Source organism: Geotrypetes seraphini, chromosome 4 (genome assembly GCF_902459505.1).
Source record: "Geotrypetes seraphini chromosome 4, aGeoSer1.1, whole genome shotgun sequence".
In the NCBI taxonomy this organism is placed as follows: Eukaryota; Metazoa; Chordata; class Amphibia; order Gymnophiona; family Dermophiidae; genus Geotrypetes; species Geotrypetes seraphini.
In genome coordinates this window covers 82,340,633-82,362,854 of record NC_047087.1, presented here as the reverse complement: position 1 = coordinate 82,362,854, position 22,222 = coordinate 82,340,633, and the positions used below count along the sequence as shown (strand labels likewise).

Genomic DNA, 22,222 nt, shown 5'->3' with positions numbered 1-22,222 from the left:
TTCTACATACTTTCTTTGTAAGGCAACTACTCTATAAACTTCATGAAGCCACCTGATGTGCATAAGTATGCTGACATGTCACTTGAACATAGCTTCAATCTTTGCATTCCTTTGAGCCTTATTATCACTAAAAACATTAACACTATGAAGATAACAACAGCACGAGAAGAAAACCCAATGTTTCGATCTTGTCTTAAATGTTTCGATCATGTTTCGATCAGTTCCACAATGAATGAAAGTCCAACAGTAATAGCAAAAGAAACTGTGGAGAAGATATTCTTGATGCAGGCGTTTGTGCATTCAAAATCCACACATGCACACGGTCCATGTTTCGGCTAAAGACGCCTTCCTCAGGGGTCCAGGACAGTAGTCGCTCAATGATTAGAGGCACATTTGTGGATAATAAAACATATTGTAGAAAAGAACCAGGTTCCAAAAGGAACGTGGAGAAAAGCTGAACAGCTGAGGAAGGCGTCTTTACCTGAAACACGGACCATGTTGGGTCCTCTCCAGTTTGTGCATATGTGGATTTTTAATGCAACTTCTTATTGACTGAATAAATGCCTGCATCAAAAACATCTCCACAGTTTATTTTTGCTATTGATAACTACAGCACAGCATGAACCTATCCCATCCAACATTCTTAAGCATCACATTACCATGTTAGGTCCATTTATCCATCACATGATTGTCTCTAGTCTTTCTCAAGGATATGTGCCACCGAGCTTGAAAACAGCTATGCCCCAAGATTAAACATCTTTCACAAACTATTTCTTCTTCCTCTGTCAGCTAATAGCTATCTCCTACTCATCTCTAAATTTATGGAACTTATTATATTCTCCCAACTCTGTGAATTTTTTGAGAAAACTAATACCTTACATCTAAACCAGACAGGCTTTCGATGCCACCACAGTACAAGAGACCATGTTAGCTAGAATTATCATCTTTCATTTACTTCCTCCTAGAACAAGACAAATCAATGCTACTTATTTTATGCATTTGTTTACTTAAATTTAATCATTAAGTACAATCAACACTCATTAAGAAAAACAAACACATACTAGACCAATATATCCAAACTGTGTGCCACGGCAAGATTCCGGGTGTGCCAGAGACGTCAGCGAAGAGGAGAAGCACCGGCGCTGGCTGACTGCTTACAGGATGTGCCTCCCCTCTTCTCCACATGTCTCCTCCTCCAGCTTCCCTCACCAGCATAGTGATAGCAGGCTCAGGGCCCCGTCTGGAGGGCCTCTGAACATGCACAGATGTAGACGTGATGACATCAGACATGTACGTCCACACATTTCCAGATGCCCTCCAGCCGAGGCCCCCAAGTGTACTGTGCCATAGCGTCAAAAACTTTGCAGGACACTGTACTAGGCAGTGCATTTGATATCAATTTCTCTTCTGGATCAAATACCTAAGGCAAATATCCACCAGATATATTTAGCATAAGCACAGCAGTATTTATTTTTTATTTTCCTTAAAACAGAAATACAATGGATTCAATAAGGAAGAAATTTCACGAGTACTGCTATTTTCAAACAATCTTGGCATTCAGAACAGAGCTCAGGGACAGCTAATGGTAATGAAAACCCCTATTATGCCGCCGACGCTTGTGAATGAGCATTGTCAGAAAATAATGAAGTCAGTCAGTATACATGGACATCTGAACTTGATGCCCACACCGTTTCAACACACAAAACGTTAGCAACTCATTACCTTTTTACTTTATTTTGCCACACAGTTACCCATGCATCAGGCAGAAAGTACTCTCTGCTGTCTTTGTTTCCAATGATAAAAGGAACATGGAGGTTGACTGGTGAAAAGGCATGGAAGGATGTGGATGCAATGGGTGGGAGGAGCTTCAGTCACACTGAGGCGGTGATGAGAAGATGGCGAACAAAAGCTCAACTTACCAGACACAACTAAAAACAAAACAAAAGAAAACATGGAATAAATCAACTTAAACAGAAAACAAAACCAGAAAATGAGTAACAGAATCCTATCTATCAATTCTGATGGATCTTCAAACAGTAGCAATGATAGCTTAGTTACAGTATGCTACCAGAAGCATACATAAACTTAGAAGATGCTGGTAGATAAAGGCCTTAAAGTATGCCCAGTTATTATATAACAGCTGCACTGCCCTAGATTTGGGAAACTGAAGATGATATTCAATTTTTCTTTTACCCCCTCCCCCCTTTTATTAAGCCATGGTGAAGGTTTCTACCATGGTTCGGAGCGCTAAATGCTCCAAAGCTCATAGAATTCCTAAGAATGTCGGAGCATTCAGCACTCTGGGCCACAGCAGAAAACTCTTGCGACTTAGCAAAAGGGCGGGGTTAGTTACATAAAATATTCAGACAGCTTAGACTAAAATGTCTCACTCAGTTTATCTTTAACCCTCTTTTCTCCTTAGCAGTCAGGGGATTCACTCTTCACTACTATTCTTTCACTTACCCCAAAGATGTCAAAAAGCTGAGCAAAAAGAGAGAGAAAAAAAAAAAAAGCAGCGTGCACTGCAGTTTTCATGATATCTCCCTAAAACAAACCAACCAACCAACCCTAGGAAATAGTTTTTTCATAGAAATTGTACTAGGATATTAAATGTAATTTTTTAAAAAATGTTAAAAAAGGCTGACAATGGGGGGAATGCTGGAAATTTCTACAAGATGAATACAAAATGCACTCCTGAAGTAATTAAAAATTCATTTGAGAACATTATTGATGAATATTAGAAATACAGTATAACGCTGATATCACATCTCAAGTCACTGCACTGTGCTCTTGTTTCACCGCAAAAGGAATGGTAGTGGATCTAAAAATTAACGTCTGATCTCTATGTATGGACAGTATCCAGTAGTATCTAGTAGTGTGTTTTTTTTTTCTTTTACTCTTTCAGCTAAGTAGTTTCACATAAACCTTACAGTCTATGTAATCTTAACATTCAGCTTCCTCAGCATTCTAAAATGACATATATTCTAAGGCTACAAAAGAACAATTTGTCAAACCAAAACAAAGACAATACAATAAAGCACTTTCTAAGCAAATCAGCATCATTTGTCAACACAAAACGTGTGCATCCCAATTTATTTGCTTGAAAACAAAAGTTAAAAAGGCTTGATTATTTTTTGGGAGGGGGACCAGCTATAACCACCTGAAAAACCATTTCAAACACTTGACAAGTCCAAAAGGGACTGTACACTAGTTGAGAAAGATATCAGATATGTATATTCCCACTGGGTGTACAAAGGTGTGAGAGTGGAAGTTGAACTCCTTTGCAAACCTCTCTTAAGAATGGGGTAAATATACATCATAAAAGACCCTGTCTGGTTTGGTTGAAATGTGGTCACAAACATTATTCGGGTTTTTTTAATTTATTTATTTATTTATTTTTTAACATTATAATGGAATAATTAACAATGGCAATAAGTTCAGAAAAAAAAAAATATATTTTTTTAAGGCAAATCAGTTTTCTTCTCATTGTGACAGGGAAGCTCCTGTCACGGTTAAAAAGACGGCTAGCCCAGTCAAAAGTACAGCCCTTAAACCTTCAATCCCTAAGATGAAGCCTGTATACCCTGCTAAAAGCACTAGTTTAGTATAGCAAGAAAGAAAAGAGAAAAGGCAGGTGATGTCACAGCCAGAAATTCAGGCAGGGAGGGCACAGAAAATACAGTCTATCCCCTATTACTCCTTTCCCAGAGCTAAGGAGAAACAAAGCATCAACACAGAAGGGGGTGGGGTTTGCTACGAGGCTAAGCGGTCACGCTAGCCTCAAGCAGGAGGGAGTCAAGTGAATAAATTACTCTCAGCTGACTCTAACGATTGAGGCAGGCATACGAGGAGCAGAGCAGAAAACTTCCCTGATCCACAAACCAGGAGTTTTGTTCCAGGTCAGGAAGGAAGGGCAGGAATATTCCCTTCAGAGAGGTATGGTAATACCCCATATAAGCCTTGGGAGGTAGGTCTAGAGGATAGCTCCAGCCAGGAAGAATTCTCCTTTGAATCCGTCCCAAACACCTAGGAAGGGGGTTGAGAGATGGAAAGTGAAACAGGAGACCTAATGGACTATAGCCCCAGTGATACAGGATGGGGAAGATACAGCGAAACTGACCCAGGGGAATGTGTGCTAGAGGAAGGCATGGACATGTGACTGACCTCTGAGAAGCTGCTGCCAGACTCACAGAGTAAAAGAAAAGTCTTTGCCAAAGAAACCTAAGCCTAATTGAAGCTAAAGGTAATAACAATGCAGGATTGCCTGAGTTTCCAAGGGGGTTTAAAATCTCACCTAGCAGTCTCCAAAAAACCAAGCTGAAGGACCTTTGGGGGCATTTTTGGGAGGGTCTGCAGACCTTGGTGAAAAGGGAGGCTTGCTCCACACAGCCTGCTAAGCAGGGCTGTGAAAGTTCTTAGAGGGGACTCATTGCTAGAGAGGAAAAGCAGTGGAAGAGAGAACGTTTTTCTTCTCTTTGTTGGGGAAAGTGTTGGAAAGAAGGGCTGGCACCTGCAGTGCTCAGCCAGTGCTGCAAGAACTGGTGCTAATAGAAGCCGGCTGCCCTAAGGAGGGAGTATTGGGGGATTTGAGAGACTGGAAAGCTTGTTTGATTTTGGTTTATCTTTTTTGCTGACAAGGAATGTCCAGTCCCTAGACTAGATTACATATAATAGACACTGGAAGTCTGTAATGTGAACTGTGTGACTGGAGACAGTTAAGGAGAATTCTTTTGAGTTTGATAATCTTTCTTTTTCCTTATAATAAACCCGGTGAGTTTTGTTTGAAAGAAATCCAGAACGGGACCTAGGAGTAATCATTAGTGAAGATATGAAGACTGCCAATCAAGTAGAGAAAGCTTCATCCAAGGCTAGGCAAATGCTGGTATGCATCTGAAGAAGTTTTGTCAGCCGGAAGCTCGAAGTTGTAATGCCGTTGTACAGGTCCATGGTGAGACCTCATCTGGAATATTGTGTTCAATTTTGGAGGCCACATTATCAAAAGGATGTGCTGAGAGTGGAGTCGGTTCAGCGAATGACCACCAGGATGGTCTCAGGACTCAAGGATCTCCCATATGAGGAACGTCTAGGTAAGTTGCAGCTATACTCTCTCGAGGAACGCAGAGAGAGGGGAGATATGATAGAGACATTCAAATATGTAACTGGTCGTATTGAGGTAGAAGAAGATATCTTTTTCCTTACAGGACCTACGGCAACAAGAGGGCATCCGTTAAAACTCAGGGGTGGGAGATTTCATAGCAAAACTAGGAAGTATTTCTTTACCGAAAGGGTGGTTGATCGTTGGAATGATCTTCCACTTCAGGTAACTGAGGCAAGCAACATACTCAATTTTAAGAAAAAAATGGGATAAGCATGTGGGTTCACTTCGTGGAAGTGCTTAGGAGGTAGGGTCTTTAGAGTGGGCAGACTTGTTGGGCCAGTGGCCCTTTTCTGCCGTCATATTCTATGTTTCTAACCATATAAAAGGCGCATCGAAAATCTTACCTGCGGTCCGAGCCGGGTTTTCCTGCTTGCTCGGGGCCTGGCCCGGCCACAGGATATACCGTATTACTAATAATTTCTAGAGCGCTACTATGCATGAAATATAAAAAACAAAAGAGACAGTCCCTGCTAAAAAGAGCTTACAATCTAGCCAAGACAGACAAGCTGGACAAGAAGGTGCATCAATACACTATATTCAGGTGGGGGAACCACAGCGGGAATGACAAGACAGACACCGGTGCTTAGAAAGTGGGTTGAAGCCTGGAACTGAAAGCATCTTCAAAGAAGTGGGCTTTGAGTCTGGATTTGAACAGTGCCAGGAACAGAGCCAGACATATTGAGTCAGGTAGTTTGTTTCAGGCATATGATGCAGCAAAGTAGAAGGGGCGGAGTTGGCTGTAGAAGAGAACAGTACAGATAAGAGAGACTTATCCAATAAGTGGAATTCCCAGGGGGGAGTGTGGAGAGAGAGGAGAGACACTGAGGAGCTGAGGAGTGAACACACTTACTTGTAGATCAGTAAGGGGAGTTTGAACTGTATGTGGAAATGAATAGAAAGCCAATGAAGTGCCTTGAGGAGAGAGGTAATGTGGGCATAGCGACATTGATAGAATATGAGGCGTGCAGCAGAGTTCTGAACAGATTGAAGGGGAGAGAGATGGTTTAGCAGAAGGCCAGTGAGAAGCAGGTTGTACTAATCTAGGTGAGAGGTGATGAGGGTATGGATGAAGGTCTTCAGTGCAATTAGAAAGGAAGGGTCTGGTTTTAGCGATACTGTAGAGCACAGGTGTCAAAGTCGGTCCTCGAGGGCCAGAATCCAGTCGGGTTTTCAGGATTTCCCCAATGAATCTGCATGAGATCTATTTGCATGCACTGCTTTCAATGCATATTCATTGGGGAAATCCAGGAAACCCGACTGGATTCCGGCCCTCGAGGAGGGACTTTGACACCCCTGCTGTAGAGACAAACAACAGGTTTTGGCAGTATGTTGGATATATGAAGAGAAGGAGAGAGATGAATCAAAGATTACCCCAAGGTTACGTGCTGACAAGACAAGGAGGATATGGGTGGTGTTCACAGAATTAGAGAACAGGGGAAGAGGAGAGACAGGTTCGTGTGAAAAGATAAGGAGCTCAGTCCTATTATTTATTTATTTTATTTAAAAATTTATATACCATATATTATCTATACGGTTTACATAACCACAGTCATAGATGTTGGACAAACAAACATTTTAACTAATCATAAAAAACTATACCATAAAATTTGATCATTAATCAGATAATACATTAGCAGGTACTTATATCAAATATCAACTCAGAAAGGCACTTACAAATAATGGTTTTAGCAATACACCAATTTTTGGTGAGACTGAAATTCTACTTAAATATACTAGCTACCAATGGAGTCAATATTTCAGGCAGTGGTGGTGAGCATTTTACTCACTGCCTATAGAGTTTTTCCTAGATATTCAAAGTCAAACCCTGTCCAGGTTTTGGCTTTGAACATTTGGCTATTTTTGAGCCAGGTTAACTACTTAAGCCAATATTCAGCACTTAAGCAGTCATGGGTTAGCATATAAAGATAGGACAGACTTATCAGCACTTAAGTGGCCAACTGCTGACTCTGCCCCCAGAAAACTACCCCCCCCCCAACATACCTGACTTTGAGGTAGGCAATAAGGGCCAGATTCTATAAAGGATGGCTATGTTAGGTGCAGCTAGGCACCTTAATCAAGAATGCCTTACAATGCCTAACTTCAGAATCTGAGAACAACATTTCTTTTTAATTGGAGTGGTAATTGACTATGCCATTTTTCATCCAATTAAAAAAAAAAAAAAGTACAATTAAGAGTTCCACACAGAGCTGTTATGATGGCCAACAATACCTAAGTTGAGGCTTTTTCCTTACAGGACCTATGGCAACAAGAGGGCATCCGTTGAAACTCAGGGGTGGGAGATTTCATAGCAACACTAGGAAGTATTTCCTCACTGAAAGGGTGGTTGATCGTTGGAATGATCTTCCACTTCAGGTAATTAAGGCAAGCAACGTGCTCGATTTTAATAAAAAATGGGATAAGCATGTGGGTTCACTTCGTGGAAGTGCTTAGGGGGGAGGGTCCTTAGAGTGGGCAGTGGCCCTTTTCTGCCATCATATTCTCTGTTTCTATGAGGCTCCTAACGATATCTACCGATGCCTACCTGAAAATACACATGGCTAGGGGTGGAGAGTAGTAAGGCATGGTTGACTTAGGTATTGTTAGGCATCCAAGTTAGGCACAGTAAATTTGGTCTTGCAAAACTAGGTCTAATATATCTGCGCCTACCTCTACAGCACCTAGCAATGTCTGTCCATTTAAGCGCCACCTAGTGGTTCATTGACAACTGTGTGGAGCAGCGCAAACAATGTAGGCGTGCTTAAAGGCCATTTACAGAACCTGGCCCTGAGAATTTCAGCTAGCCCCAACCAATCAAGTTAATTGGTCATTGGCTGGTTAAATCACTTTGAATATTAGCCAGTAAATGTTTATGATTTCAATATACTTTGTAACTAATTAATGAATAATCTCAATAATTTATTTGCCTGGGCAGAAATGAAAAAAGAAAAAGAAAATCAGGTGCAGGATTTAAGTTGTTCTGCTTAACGGGAATTTTGTTCTGGGAAAAACTATTAAACATCCCCTTATGAGCTGAAAAGCACTTGTATATGACTTATATCAATGCAAAGAAAACAATATTCATAATATTCAGTTGCAGTAAAATCAGAGATCATGAAAAGAAATGCTACTGGATGTCTTCTGGAACATAAGTGTATTTTAAAAGGAAAATATTTAAACTTATATGTAAGTAAAGAATCTTCATGTTGGCTTGAATTCCCTTCTGTAGCCAACATTTATAGGGCAACACAGTCTACATGTTTATTTCAATAGAAAGCAAATTTTATTATTGAAAGAAATGGCTTATGAAGATCATTCATATAATCTCTGTTTTTATTACATTTATTTTTATTTTTTTATTATTTATTTTCTGCATATCCTACAATTCTATGCAGATTACGAATTATTCAGGTACTCAAGCATTTTTCCATATCTGTCCCGGCAGGCTCACACATTATCTAATGTACCTGGGGCATTTAGCTTTAAATGCAATGCTAAGAATTAAATAGCAGATGAAAGATTCAAAAGGATGACCAATAAACATAACTACATGTTTAAGCAACTAAATAAGCCATTAAATTCAGCTAATATGGCGCACACCTTCAATGCTTCCACTGATTTCCTATGACTTACTTTGCTATTTCTGTGCACTTGACAAGGAACAATTCCATGCCACAAAAGATGACAGAGAGAATGTCTCCAGAAAAAGCAGGGGTGACGGCCTCAAGGAAAGCAAACAGAATGTTGGGTATCATTAAGAAAGGTATTACAACCAGGACGAAAGAAGTCATCATGCCGCTGTATCGTGCAATGGTGCGGCCGCATCTGGAGTACTGCGTCCAGTACTGGTCACCGTACCTCAAGAAAGACATGGCGGTGCTTGAGGGAGTACAAAGAAGAGCAACTAGACTGATAAAGGGAATGGAAAATCTCCCATATACTGAAAGATTGAAGCAGTTGGGACTTTTCTCCCTGGAGAAGCGAAGACTTAGAGGAGACATGATAGAAACCTTCAAGATCCTGAAGGGCATAGAAAAAGTAGACAGGGGCAGATTTTTCAAATTAAGGGGCGCCACAAGTACAAGGGGGCACTCGGAGAAATTGAAAGGGGATAGGTTTAGAACAAACGCTAGGAAGTTCTTTTTCACTCAGAGGGTGGTGGATACATGGAACGCGCTTCCAGAGGCTGTTGTAGACAAGAAAACATTAAATGGTTTCAAAGAAGGTTTGGATAGATTCCTGGAAGAAAAAGGGATTGAGGGGTATAGATAGGTATAGACCATTGCTCAGGCAATGGGCATGGTGGGCCGCCACGGGAGCGGACCGCTGAGCAGGATGGACCTAGGGTCTGCCTCAGCGGAGGCAACTTCTTATGTTCTTATGTTCTTAAGAGATGAAGCAGCTAAGATAGCCAAATCAGTGCAATCAAGTTTATTAGCAAAAGTAGCATAGCTGGTATCAAGATGACCCAACATGGTAAAGTTTCAGCATGTATCGCCTGCTGTTTTCAGAAGCGGTATATATATGCCAACATAGTTTCAAATTGATGTGAACACGAACTTTCTCCAAACTGAAAGCAGACCTCTTTGTACACAATATGAATTATTGACTTCCACTGGCTTAAACAAGTAAACTAGATCTGTGCTGTAAACTACCTTATAAGACACAGCAATTTAAACAAGCTTCTTGCTGGAACAATCACCCATTGTATAGGGGTTGACCCTACCAGATCACAACCCTTTTCACCAGTGTATTTTGTATAGTTGGAAAGGGCCAAAGGTATTGGAACCCGTCTTAAGAAACTATACGACAGCCTTCTAGCGACACAGGCAGCAAAAATTGACCCCACAATCACCAAACTAATGATCAATACAACAGACATCAAAGTGTTTTGAAAAGAAATCAAAACATTTCTATTCAGAAAACACGTCATTACCAACTAATATCCTCCCTTTATGCACAAGCTCTCCCTCGATAGAATAACACATTAATTCAATTCTTAGAACCCTTCCTATCATACATACTCTGATTCCTATATAAACATTTTCCACACTATCCAATAAATTTCTTACTTCATTATTAGGTAACTTCCAATCTGTAAACCGTATATACTGATAATCTCCACTATATTCTGTTATCACTTGATTCCCTTGATATGTAATTCTCAAAATTGAATCCTCTACCACACCATGTAATGTACACGAATCACTGTTATGTAATTTATCTAGATAATTCTTTTGGTAATTCCTATAATTTGTATTCCGCCTTGAACAATATATAATGTATAATGTATTCGAAATTAATTTTCCTATGAACTGTTTTCCTACCTTCTTCTACTCTATGTTTATAACCTAACTAATTTATTTTTCTCAAGTACTTTAGCAAGAATGTGAGCCTTTGGGACAGTCAGGGAACTCTAAGTACTTTCTCTTCATCTTAATTAATCTTACTTATTGCATTTCTTCTGTTTCTACTGTAAACCGCTTAGAACTTCACGGTACAGCGGTATATAAGAAATAAAATTATTATTATTATTATTATTATTTTTCAGGAGGCAATACAGTAGTACAAACAAAATGTAACTGCCTGTATTGCCTTCCTTACATGTTCCAAGTCATATGAACCAACCTAAGAGGTATAAGAATATAGGATGGCATAAACCACTTCCCCACCTCACAGTTTCAAAGAAACATGATGGACGATAAAGGCCAATCTAGTCTGCCCATCTGCAGTAACCATTATCTATTCCTCTCTCTAAGAGATCCCACATGCCTATCCCACGCCTTCTTGAATTCTGACACATTCTATATCTCCACCACTTTTTCCGGGAGACTGTTCCACCCAACTACCATCCTTTCTGTAATATAGTATTTCCTTAGATTACTCCTAAGCCTATCACCTCTTAACTTCATCCTATGCCCTCTTATTCCAGAGCTTCTTTTCAAATGAAACAGACTCAACTCATGGGCATTAAAGCCACGTAGGTATTTAAATGTCTCTATCATATCTCCCCTCTCCTCCTATCTTTCTTCTAAAGTACCCATATTGAGATCTTTAAGTACCATTTTAGTAGCCTTTCTTTGGCCCAACTCCATCCTTTTTATATCTCTTTGAAGGTGCGGTCTCCAGAATTGTACACAATATTCTAAATGAGGTCTCACCAGTCTTAAACAGGGGCATCAATACCTCCTTTTTCCTACTGGCCATACCTCTTCCTATGCACCCTAGCATCTTTCTAGCTTTTGCCATCACCTTTTCAACCTTTTTTGCCACCTTAAGATCATCACATACAATCAACACCCAAGTCCCGCTCTTTCTGTTGTGCACATAAGTTCTTCACCTTCTAAACTGTACCGTTCCTTTGGGTTTTTGCAGCCCAAATGCATGACCTTGCATTTCTTAGCGTTAAATTTTAGCTGCCAAATTTCAGACCATTCTTCAAGCTTTGCTAGGTCTTTCTTCACATTATTCACACCATCTGGGGTGTCTACTCTTGTAGATTTTGGTATCATCCGCAAATAGGCAAATCTTACTCGACAGCCCTTCAGCAATATCACTTATAAAAATGTTAAAAAGAACATCATTGTACCCAATCATTGTACCCAAACTACAAATAAGATTCCCACAATGGGATCAATACCTTTACTATTGTAGATCCTACAACATGTCTTATACTACACAAATCCATTATCTAAGAGAGAACATAAGAACATAAGTATTGCCGCTGCTGGGTCAGACCAGTGATCCATCATGCTCAGCAGTCCGCTCATGCGGTGGCCCTCCGGTCAAAGACCAGCACCCAACTGAGACTAGCCCTACCTGCGTACGTCCATGTTCAGCAGAAACTTATCTAGCTTTGCCTTGAATCCCTAGAGGGAGTTTTCCCCTATGACAGACTCCGGAAGAACGTTCCAGCTCTCCACCACTCTCTAGGTGAAGAAGAACTTCCTTACGTTTGTACAGAATCTATCCCCTTTCAAATTTAGAGAGTGCCATCTAGTTCTCCCTACCTTGGAGAGGGTGAACAACCTGTCCTTGTCTATTAAGTCTATCCCCTTCAGTACCTTGAATGTTTCGATCATGTCCCCTCTCAATCTCCTCAGTTCGAGGGAGAAGAGGCCCAGATATTTTTTTTTCTAAATTAAGTTTAAGAAATTCCAGGTTATCATTCTATATTAACAAAAAAAACCAAGCACGTCTCTTATTTGTGTAATTGCCCCAGTCTATTACCACACTTATATATCTGCAAGAGAAAAAGAACACAATATGAAGCTAACAAGACAACCAGCCTCCCCAGTGTCTGCCTCCATTCCAAGACAATTAGGGTTACGAGCTCCTTTTACTAAGCTGCGTTAGTTAGGGCATTAACGTGTGGAATAGCGCACGCTGAATTGCCGCATGCGCTAGACCTTAACGCCAGTATTGAGTTGGCATTAGTTCTAGCTGCGTAGCACGTGGTATAGCGCGCGGTAATATCCTGCATGCCCTAAAAATGCTAGCGCACCTTAGTAAAAGGAGCTATAAGTGAGACAATTGTGAAACAATCACCACTGATAACCCCTCCCACATTATAACAGTATGAAAGAATGTAGTATAAAATCACATAAATATTGAATATCTTATTTTAGTCAGTAGATGGATTTTCACTGACTTTATTCACAACATTTTGAAATAACACACAGATGAAAGTTTTTTTTGCCTATTATGGGGAGGTGGTAGGGTCTTCTGACTCAACCGAAACTGAGGCTTTTTCTTTCATTTAGCATTAATTTTAGTGGTGTTTTGGTTTTGACTTTTTGTGGAGAGTTTTTTTCTCTTGCATTTTTGTATAAAATCACATGAAATAACAAATAACTCACAACTGTTGTCAACTCAATACCAAATCAAATCAAATCAAATCCAAAAGCCAAAGACTAAGGGCCAAATTCTATAAACGGCGTCCCAACTATAGGCAGCAGTAGGCATCGTACCGCTGTCTAATCAGTCAATTGGGATGCATGTTTTTTTTAAAATAACAGTCTGAGGCAGGCCGCCTACACCACAGGCATCTGACGCTGTTGAGGGAGACATGTAGGGACGCTTAAGCTCACCCAAGGCTAGGCGTGGGCATGGTTTTGCCCGGAAGTGGCCCCAGGCGTCTAGAACCCTAGTGCCGCGATAGGCGCCTGAAATGTAGGCCAACAAAATGCTGGTCTACATTTCAAACAGACGCTGCTGCTGAGCCGATCGCGGCAAGGGAATCTCCCTGCCACGATCAGTTTAGCGGCTGCAGCTGGGAATCTGTCCCCATCATGAAGTCGGCCAGCAGGAGGGATGCCCACTCCCCTCCTGCTGCAACCTCCAAAGCACCCCCTCCCCCCAAAATGTCCATGGCAGGAGGAGTGCCTGATTCCTCCTGCCACAACAGCGAACACTCTAGACCAGTGGTCTCAAACTCGAACCCTTAGTGGGGCCACATTTTGGATTTGTAGTACTTGGAGGGCCACAGAAAAAAATAGTTAATGTCTTATTAAAGAAATGACAACTTTGCATGAGGTAAAACTCTTTATAGTTTATAAATTGGCTGGCGATTGGCTGGCCTGAAACTTCTTCCCCGACGTTAGAATTGACGTCAAGTGGCAAGAATTGGTTGGCTCCGAGCTGGGGAAGATAAACAGAGAGAGTTAAGACCTCGGCGTGGCCTGTTCCCCGATTACAGCGGTGGTGGCCTGTTCCCCGATGGTAGTGGCTTGGGGAGGGCAGTTGGAAAGGAAGTAGATTGGAGACCCCTGCTTTAGTCGAGGACAGATTGTGGGCCGCAAAATAGTCCCTGGGGGGCCGCATGCGGCCTGTGGGCCGCGTTTTTGAGACCGCTGCTCTAGACACAGTCAAAGGCAGGATGGATGCCCAAGCCCTCCTGCTGGAACCCCCTTAAGCCCCCCCTCAACTGTCCATGGCAGGATGAGTGCCCAATTCCTCCTGCTGCAACGGTAAACCCTCCCGACATAGTCCAAGGTAGGAGGGATGCCCACTCCCTCCTGCTGCCCCCCTTTCCCCCCCCCCCCCGAGGCATTCCCCGGCAGGACGGATGCCCACTGAACCTGCTGTACACAGCCTTGGGCAAGTCTCTTCATAAAGGTGATTAATAAATCCCAATAAATAATAATAAACAAAGGCAACATTTTTCAAAATAGCAACATAGTGCTTGGCCATTAATACAGAAAACTAGAAAATAAAGCCATTTTTAAGCCTGCAGTAAAAAATGGCTTTTGCTTGTGCACTCTAAGGCCATATTTTACTGCAACTTTATAAAGGGATACCTTAGTTTGGTTTTAGAAAAGAAATATTAAGCATCTTGCAATTTTAATGACTCTTTGGGATCCTTCAAGTGCAGTTTAATTTAGAATGTAAAACATTGCAAAAGGCTCTCACACAAAAAGCTCCCTTGTACCTCCTAACTAACCTATACAGACAATATCTTCCCTGAATCTGTGATTCAGCACATAAATGTCATCTCTGTGCCATGAAGGGGAACATCAAATGAACTTTCATTAAACTGTCCATCTGTAATCCCAATGAAAAAAAGCACCATTTGACTGTGAAGTCACGGGATGGCTTTGTCTCAATTTTGCTAATAGGCTACATTTCTAGTATAGTGCCTCTGTGTAATTATTCTACATAATTAACACTTGCTAATGATAGTTTATGGAATAATTATGCAATATACCAACACTGAAAGATCATTTTATCTGAAGTGTGATTGGGATTTAGTGTGTCGTATTTTTGCATATTTCATATATAATGTTGCCAAATAGTGATTTAAGAAAATATATACATACTTAAGTTATATGCTATATTGGCTGCAACCAAATTCTGTCCAAAAAGTACAAATGTAGTAGTTTGTGGACTTGAAGGCTCAAATCCAGGTCTTTTATTCTTTCCCAGTTCCCATTTGGTTTTGTATGCAGCTCTAGTGAGACCTAATTTAGAATATTGTGTACAATTCTGGAGAACACACACTCAAAAAGATATAAACAGGATGGAGTAGGTCCAGAGGAAGGCAACTAAAATGGTCGTTGTCTATGTCTTAAGGCGTACAGGGACAGACTTAAAGATCTCAATATTTATATTTTGGAGGAGGCAAATCTCTTTCATTTGAAGAAAACTTCACAATGAGAGGACAGGATGAATTTAAGAGGTGATAGGCTCAGGAATAATCTAAGAAAATACCTTTTTACAGAAAGAGTTGTAGACACATGGAATAGTCACCTGGTAGAGATGGTGGAGACAGACTGTGAATCCAAGAAATCGTGGGACAGGTATATGGGATCTGTTAGGGCAGGGGTAGGCATTTCCGGTCCTCGAGAGCCAGAGCCAGGTCAGGTTTTCAGGATATCCACAATAAATATGCATGAGATAGATTTGCATCTCTAGGAGGCAGTGCATGCAAATCCATCTCATACATATTCATTGTGGATATCCTGAAAACCTGACCTGGCTCCATCTCTCAAAGACTAGAATTGCCTATCCCTGTGTTAGGGAGAGGAAGAGATAATGGATGTTGCAGAAGGGCAGACTGGATGGGCCATTTGGCCTTTATCTGTCATCATGCTTCTATTCTTCAAAGTTAGTCACAGGAATCTATGCCCAATTGCTTTTTGCCTTGGTGTACCGTGTATTTTCTTCCCTGCACTTTTTTTTTCCAAATTATTTATCTGGGAAAAGATTAAGGAATATGCTTCCTCCTCGAGTACCTCTAGTTTTCAGCTTTAGCAGTCATCTGTCAGCAAGATGTGCTAGAGAAGGGGAATGAGTGGATAATTACAGAGTAACAGTGACAGCAAAAGGCATATAGGATGTTTCACAAGCTACTGGATCCTGTCTCTTGATAATCGGTTGCAATTCTTTCCTTTAGCATGGCACGCAGTCATGCTAATTTCTTTTCTTTAAAAAAATATTTTGCCAAAATACAGAATAACTCTGCAGACCTGTGTTGCATATAATGAACTTAGGGCTCCTTTTACGAAGCTGCATTAGAGGTTTAACGCACGTAATAGCGCGTGCTAAACTGCCGGCCGCACTAGCCGCTAATGCCAGCATTGAGCTAGCGTTAGTTCTAGCCGCGTAGCACGGGTTTAGCACACGCTGAAAAGCTGCTTGCGCTAAAACCACTAACGCGGCTTCGTAAAAGGAGCCCTTAATGTTGCATATACGGTGAGATGGTGCATTTTGCCACAGATCCTGCAACTAAGGGTCCTTGCAATGCGGGTGAATACTGGCTCGGAAAGCACTTGCTGACAGTCCCTTCCCTTCTTATAATAGGAACCAAAAGGCATGACATTTTCTCAGTTGTAGCCCTTCAACTTTGGAATACCTTACCAGCTCTTGTTAGAGAAGAAGCTAATCTCGAACGTTTCAAAAGCCTACTCAAGAGTCATTAATTTAAAGAAGCTTTTAACATTTGATTTAAAATTTTACAGTATCCTTTTTAACTCCATTAAGGAATTAAGCAGCAACGAGCCTTTTCCTTTTGGTTTTTTTTCCTTATTTGTCTTTCGTTCCTATCCAAATTGTATTTCTAACCCTATTTCCTTTTGTCTCCCATCTGTCTGTTTCATTTATCCCTTTTTAATATGCCAATTATTAGTTGATGTTTCTTTGTAATTTGTTTTAATGGTATTGTTAATGGCATTTTTATTATGTTCATGCTCTTTTTTTATATACAGTGGTACCTCGGTTTGCGAGTGCACCGTTTTCTGAGTGTTTTGCAAGACGAGCAAAACATTCGCAAAATCGGCGCCTCGGAAATCGAGCGTGCCTCGATTTACGAGCACCCCCCCCCCCCCGCGATCCGTCACCCTCCCCCCCCCGCTGCGCATGCTCATGGCCTACAATGGCAATAATGCACCAAAATAGCTGGTTTTAAGAAAGGTTTGGACAAGTTCCTGGAGGAAAAGTCCATAGTCTGTTATTGAGAAAGACACGGGGGAAGACACTGCTTGCCCTGGATCGGTAATGTGGAATGTTGCTACTCTTTGGGTTTTGGTAAGGTACTAGCAAAACTGGATTGGCTTTCATGAGAATGCACTACTGAGGCTTGATGGATCATTGCTCTGACTCAGTAAGGCTATTCTTAGGTTCTTGTGGTCTTTAAATGGGAATAAAGTGGCAGGCACAAGTATAAGTGCTCTCAAGTGCTATTCTATAGGTTGGCACCTAAGTGTTCTAATATGGAATTGCAAGGTGGATATTTAAAGTGTGAGGCACATGGGGAGGCAATCAGCATTTCACATGCAACTTATACATCAGTTGGGCACACAGGATGTCACATTTAGGCACAGGTATTTAGCATAAGTAGGTGCACCTAAATGCTGACATATAACTACCATCTTCCATTAGTATTCTATAATGAACTGGGAACACAAATTTACCATTACAGAATACTAACTTAGAACTCGGTTATTTAGCATCTAACTCAGCAAACACAACCTTTACAGAATTGCCTCCTATATGCCAAGGTTTATAAGACAGATAATGTTGCTATCTTTAACCAGGCAGTTTTTTATATTCTAACTCTGAAACTTGTTGCCAGAGGATGTGGTAACAGTGGTTAACATAGCTGGTTTTAAAGGAAGGGTTGGACAAGTTCCTGGAGGAAAAGTCCATGGTCTGCTATTGAGACAGACATGGGGAAAGCCACTGCTTGTCCTGGATCAGTAGTATGGAATGTTGGCACTGTTTGGGTTTTTGCTGGGTGCTTGTGACCTGGATTGGCCAGTCTTCCGGAATCCTTCCCGATTTGATCGACAGATTGGCTATTAGTTGAAGCAGTTCAGCTATAACCCCTTTCAGTTCCTTGAGTACCCTCAGATGGATGCTATCTGGTCCCGGGGACTTATCATTTTTAAGCCTATCAATCTGCCTGCATACCTCTTCTAGACTGACCGTCAACCCTGTCAGTCTCCCGTCTTCGTTTCCTGTGTATAGCCTGTTGGCTTCTGGTATGTTGTGTATATCCTCTTCGGTAAATACAGATGCAAAAATGTGTTCAGTTTGTCGGTGATGGCTTTGTCTTCCTTTAGCACTCCCTTTATTCCATGGTCATCCAATGGCCCCCCTGCTTCCTTCGTGGGTCGTTTCCCCTTAATATATCAAAAGAACGGCTTGAATTTTTTTGCCTCCTTGGCTATTTTTTCCTCGTAGTCTCTTTTGGCCCCTCTCACCGCCTTATGGCACCTGCTTTGATGTTTGTGCTTTTTCCAGTTTTTGTCCATTTTTGACCTTTTCCATTCCTTAAACAAAGTCTTCTTATCTCTGATCGCTTCCTTCACCGCTACAGTGAGCCACACCAGTTCCTTGTTCTTTTTCTAGGAAACGTTGCTCTTCGGATCATCTTCCCATAAAATCTATTAAACAGCACCAGAGAATACTGCCAAGCTACATTTTCCTAACCTTAAGAGGCTAGTACTCGCAAGGTTTGTATCTGTAATTGTTCCTGGTTAATATGTAAATATTTTCTCCAGCGCAGCTGCTGCAAAAGCAGACATGCTATAGATCAAATTTCAGTTTTTATCCTTGCCTACATGTTTGCAGTATCAGTTGCTTAGATAATTTTGAACATATACACCTGGGGGTATAACCTGTTCCTAACCACAAATAAGCAAATTTGAGGAAAGTTTAGAGGAAGCATGAAAAAAAAATACCATTCAGGAAGAGGGTGGCAGATACTTGGAATAGTGTAAGCTTCCCAAGTCTTTGTTTTTTGACCGTGCAGCAAGTTTTTAGGACAGCTACTGTAAATACATAAGAGATAAATCAGCAAAAATTTAAGATCTGCAAATTTAAGACCTATAATATTTGCAAATTATTACAAAGCTTGGAGATAAAAACATGAGAGGGACCTGTCAGATTATGAATAAGACTTGTCAGATGACCAGGACTAAAACCTCCAATCAGCAGAAGAGTTGGAGCCCAGTATTATAATAGAATTTAAACATGTCTGACCAGAAAACTGGAATTAACAGAAATGAAGATACTGAGATTAGAGGAGGGGGAAGGCTGGTATTGGTTTAAGGGTGGAAATTTATATTCTCGCTTATACAAAATTGGAGACAATTGTGGTGGGGAGAGAATACTAAGTAGGCTGTTCATTTGATCTCATCTACCACTTTTCTATGAATTTGAAAGCCAATAATATAATGCTTGGGGGCTGCATCTTTTTGATTTATAGGCAAGGAAAGTAAAACGGAGCTAGTTCATTAAGGAATTAGAAACCCAACAGAGATTAAACTTTAAGGAGCAACCCTCAATAAAGATGCAATTATATCAGAATGGTGGGGGCAAAGTCATCAAGTTTCATAAAGATTTGATTAATCGCTTAATCATAATTCTAAGCGATGTACATAATAATAAAATTACAAAGTATGGGGAACATAACATTAGCATTCGCATTCCCGTCACCTGCAACTGAAAGCTAATCACCATCAATCAATAATCACACAACTCAGTTTTATTGGAATAAATATTTGGCCGCAGCTTTATTATCTATCTGAATATTATCTTCACTTACAATACAATCTGTGTCCAAAAACCAACAAACCCCCAATGCATATTTCACACACCCCAAAGGAGCTATTCGGTGTCGAAACTAGCTCCAGTTAAGTCTTTAAATTTATAACATTCCCCCAAACGGCCCACGGTGACGCAAGGCCATGCTTCCCCTCCCCTCCCCCCAAACATGACCCACGGTGATGCAAGGTCATGCTTCCCCTCCCCCCAAACATGATCCACGGTGACGCAAGGTCATGCTTTCCTTCGCAGCGGTATCGCATACGAGTGTCACATTTATTTATTTATTAACTGCTCATCTCCCAGATCCAACTGGGCCAAACCCCATTTTCCGCCACAAGCGGTGACAGCCTCGTGCTTGTCACCGCTCCACCACCACATAAGCTGCGGCCAACAGCTTTAAAACAAGTCTCCAATAAAATTGGCCAAACCTAAGCCTGAAAGGTTGACAGCATCAGGACAATAATGTCCATGGAAAATATTTGCAACAAACTCATGAGAAACCACTCTAAACCCCCAAATGCTATCCATAACTCCAAAAGCTTAGTATTAAACCCACTCAATAGCAACCATGTCCCAATCCTCCTTACACACTCAATAGAGGACCAAACAAAACAAAAAGGGGTGGGGGCATTAGGGAAAACACAGACAGCAGACAACAGATCCTGCCTCAGGGGCAGTATGAAATCCTCTCCCTTTGCTGAACAAATGTCACAACCCACCAAAAGAATCAGAAGGGAAACAGAATAGAAGATTAGGAAACTGTCTTTGCTGGAAAAGGATTAGCAAGGGTCACTCCCAACAAATGCTCCATATACCCAACCATAAAATCTATAGTCCATGCCCCACTGGACTCAGAAACAGCTAAGAAAATCCTCACCAGCTCAAAAGAATGGTACACAAGATACTGCACATTTCTGTTACTCCACACACACGTATAAAATAATCCAAATTCCTGATCCAGGGAATAGGCAATTGCATTTAACCTGCAGTCAACCCAACATCTCCAGACAGCTACCCCGTGAACACAATAGCAGGTCGAGAAGGTGCCAGTTTACCCACTCGATAATCTGCCCAGTGCTGCAAAAAGGCTAATCGCCAGAGCACCACTAGAAATCATGAAGTGCACACATCAGGCAATACTGCAAACAAATGTCACTAAACCCTCATAAAAAAACAAACAAACAAGTAAACCCTGCACATGGACACCAGATCACACGCACCCACAACCAATTTCATAACTTCCAATTTCTTAACTTCCATAAAATCCCCACACCAGCAAATGTCAAGTGAACCATCTTCTAAAATCATCCTACAAACAAACAATACAGTACTAATAGAACATGCGGCTGCTCCATATGAGAAAGGAACAATGCACCTCTGGCACCCAAAATTGCAGAAAATGAGTCAAACAAAGCAGTTTGGCTCTCAGCACCTATCCAGCGCCTTGCAGTTCCTCCAGTCTGAGGACACAAACAAAGCAACTTAGAAAAAACATAAGGACAGATAAAGACCAAAATGTCCAGCCAGTATACCCCTCCACAGCAACAATTAACTCCTCTCTCCCAGAGAGTCCATGTGCCTATCCAATGCCGTCCTGAATTCAGAAACTATTTCATGCATCTACTACTCCTACACCTACTGGAATTCCAAAACTATTTCATGCATCTACCTCACCTTCTGTAATAATGTAGTGCCATACCGTACTGCAGAGCCCAGCACTGCTGCACTGCATCCCCTGCCCTCTTACTTTGGATTTGCTGTCAAATAAAAGGGGAGTCATCTCATGCATACTGAGGCCACATAGGTATTTAAACATCACTATTATCTCCCTTCTCATGCCCCTCCTCAAAGTATACAGATGGAGATCATGAACTCAGTTCCCATATGCCTATAGGACATAGACCATCAACCCTTGTAGTAGCCTTCCTTTGAACTGAACTTAATGTACACAAAATTCACAAGGAGGTCTCACCAAAATTTGTAGAGGGGCAGCAAACTTCCATTGTCCTGCTGGCCATACTGATTCCCATGCATCCAAACATCTGTCTAGCTTTTGCTAGCACTGTTACAACCTGGTTGCCTCCTGAAGCTCATCACATACAATCACACCAAACCCGTACTCCTCATTTGTACACCAAGGTCTTCACCCTTTAATCGCACCATTCCCTTGTGGTTTAGCAATGCAAATGCATGACCTGGCATTTCTAAACATGAAATCTGAGCTGCACAATATGAAGCCATTCTACAACTTAAGCCCATCCTCGTTAGGCACACCATCAGGACTGTCTGGTCCATTACTGCTTTGGCCTCCTACAACAATCCCACTTACATAATTGTGAAAAGAACAAGCCCAATAACAAACCTTCAAACACACTACCGATAAGATCCTCCCTTGGCATAACCATCTCCTGGGACCACAACCCACTGACACCTTACTGACCAACTAGTTCCTGCCCCAGACCACCAGTGGAGCCCTCCATACCAAGAACACTGAGTACGATATGCCTATGAAAATGG

At 41.3% G+C, this 22,222-nt stretch overlaps 1 protein-coding gene across 3 annotated transcripts in view; it reads right to left on the bottom strand.

Annotated features, from left to right (window-relative positions):
- The window catches only part of LOC117359264 (roundabout homolog 1), a 613,895-nt gene that overhangs the window by 146,396 nt on the left and 445,277 nt on the right, over window positions 1-22,222 (bottom strand). For all 3 annotated transcript variants that reach the window (XM_033941733.1, XM_033941732.1, XM_033941734.1), the window contains one exon: window positions 1,920-1,928. In XM_033941733.1, coding sequence (XP_033797624.1) covers window positions 1,920-1,928 — 9 coding nt within the window. The remainder of the gene's footprint in view (window positions 1-1,919; window positions 1,929-22,222) is intronic.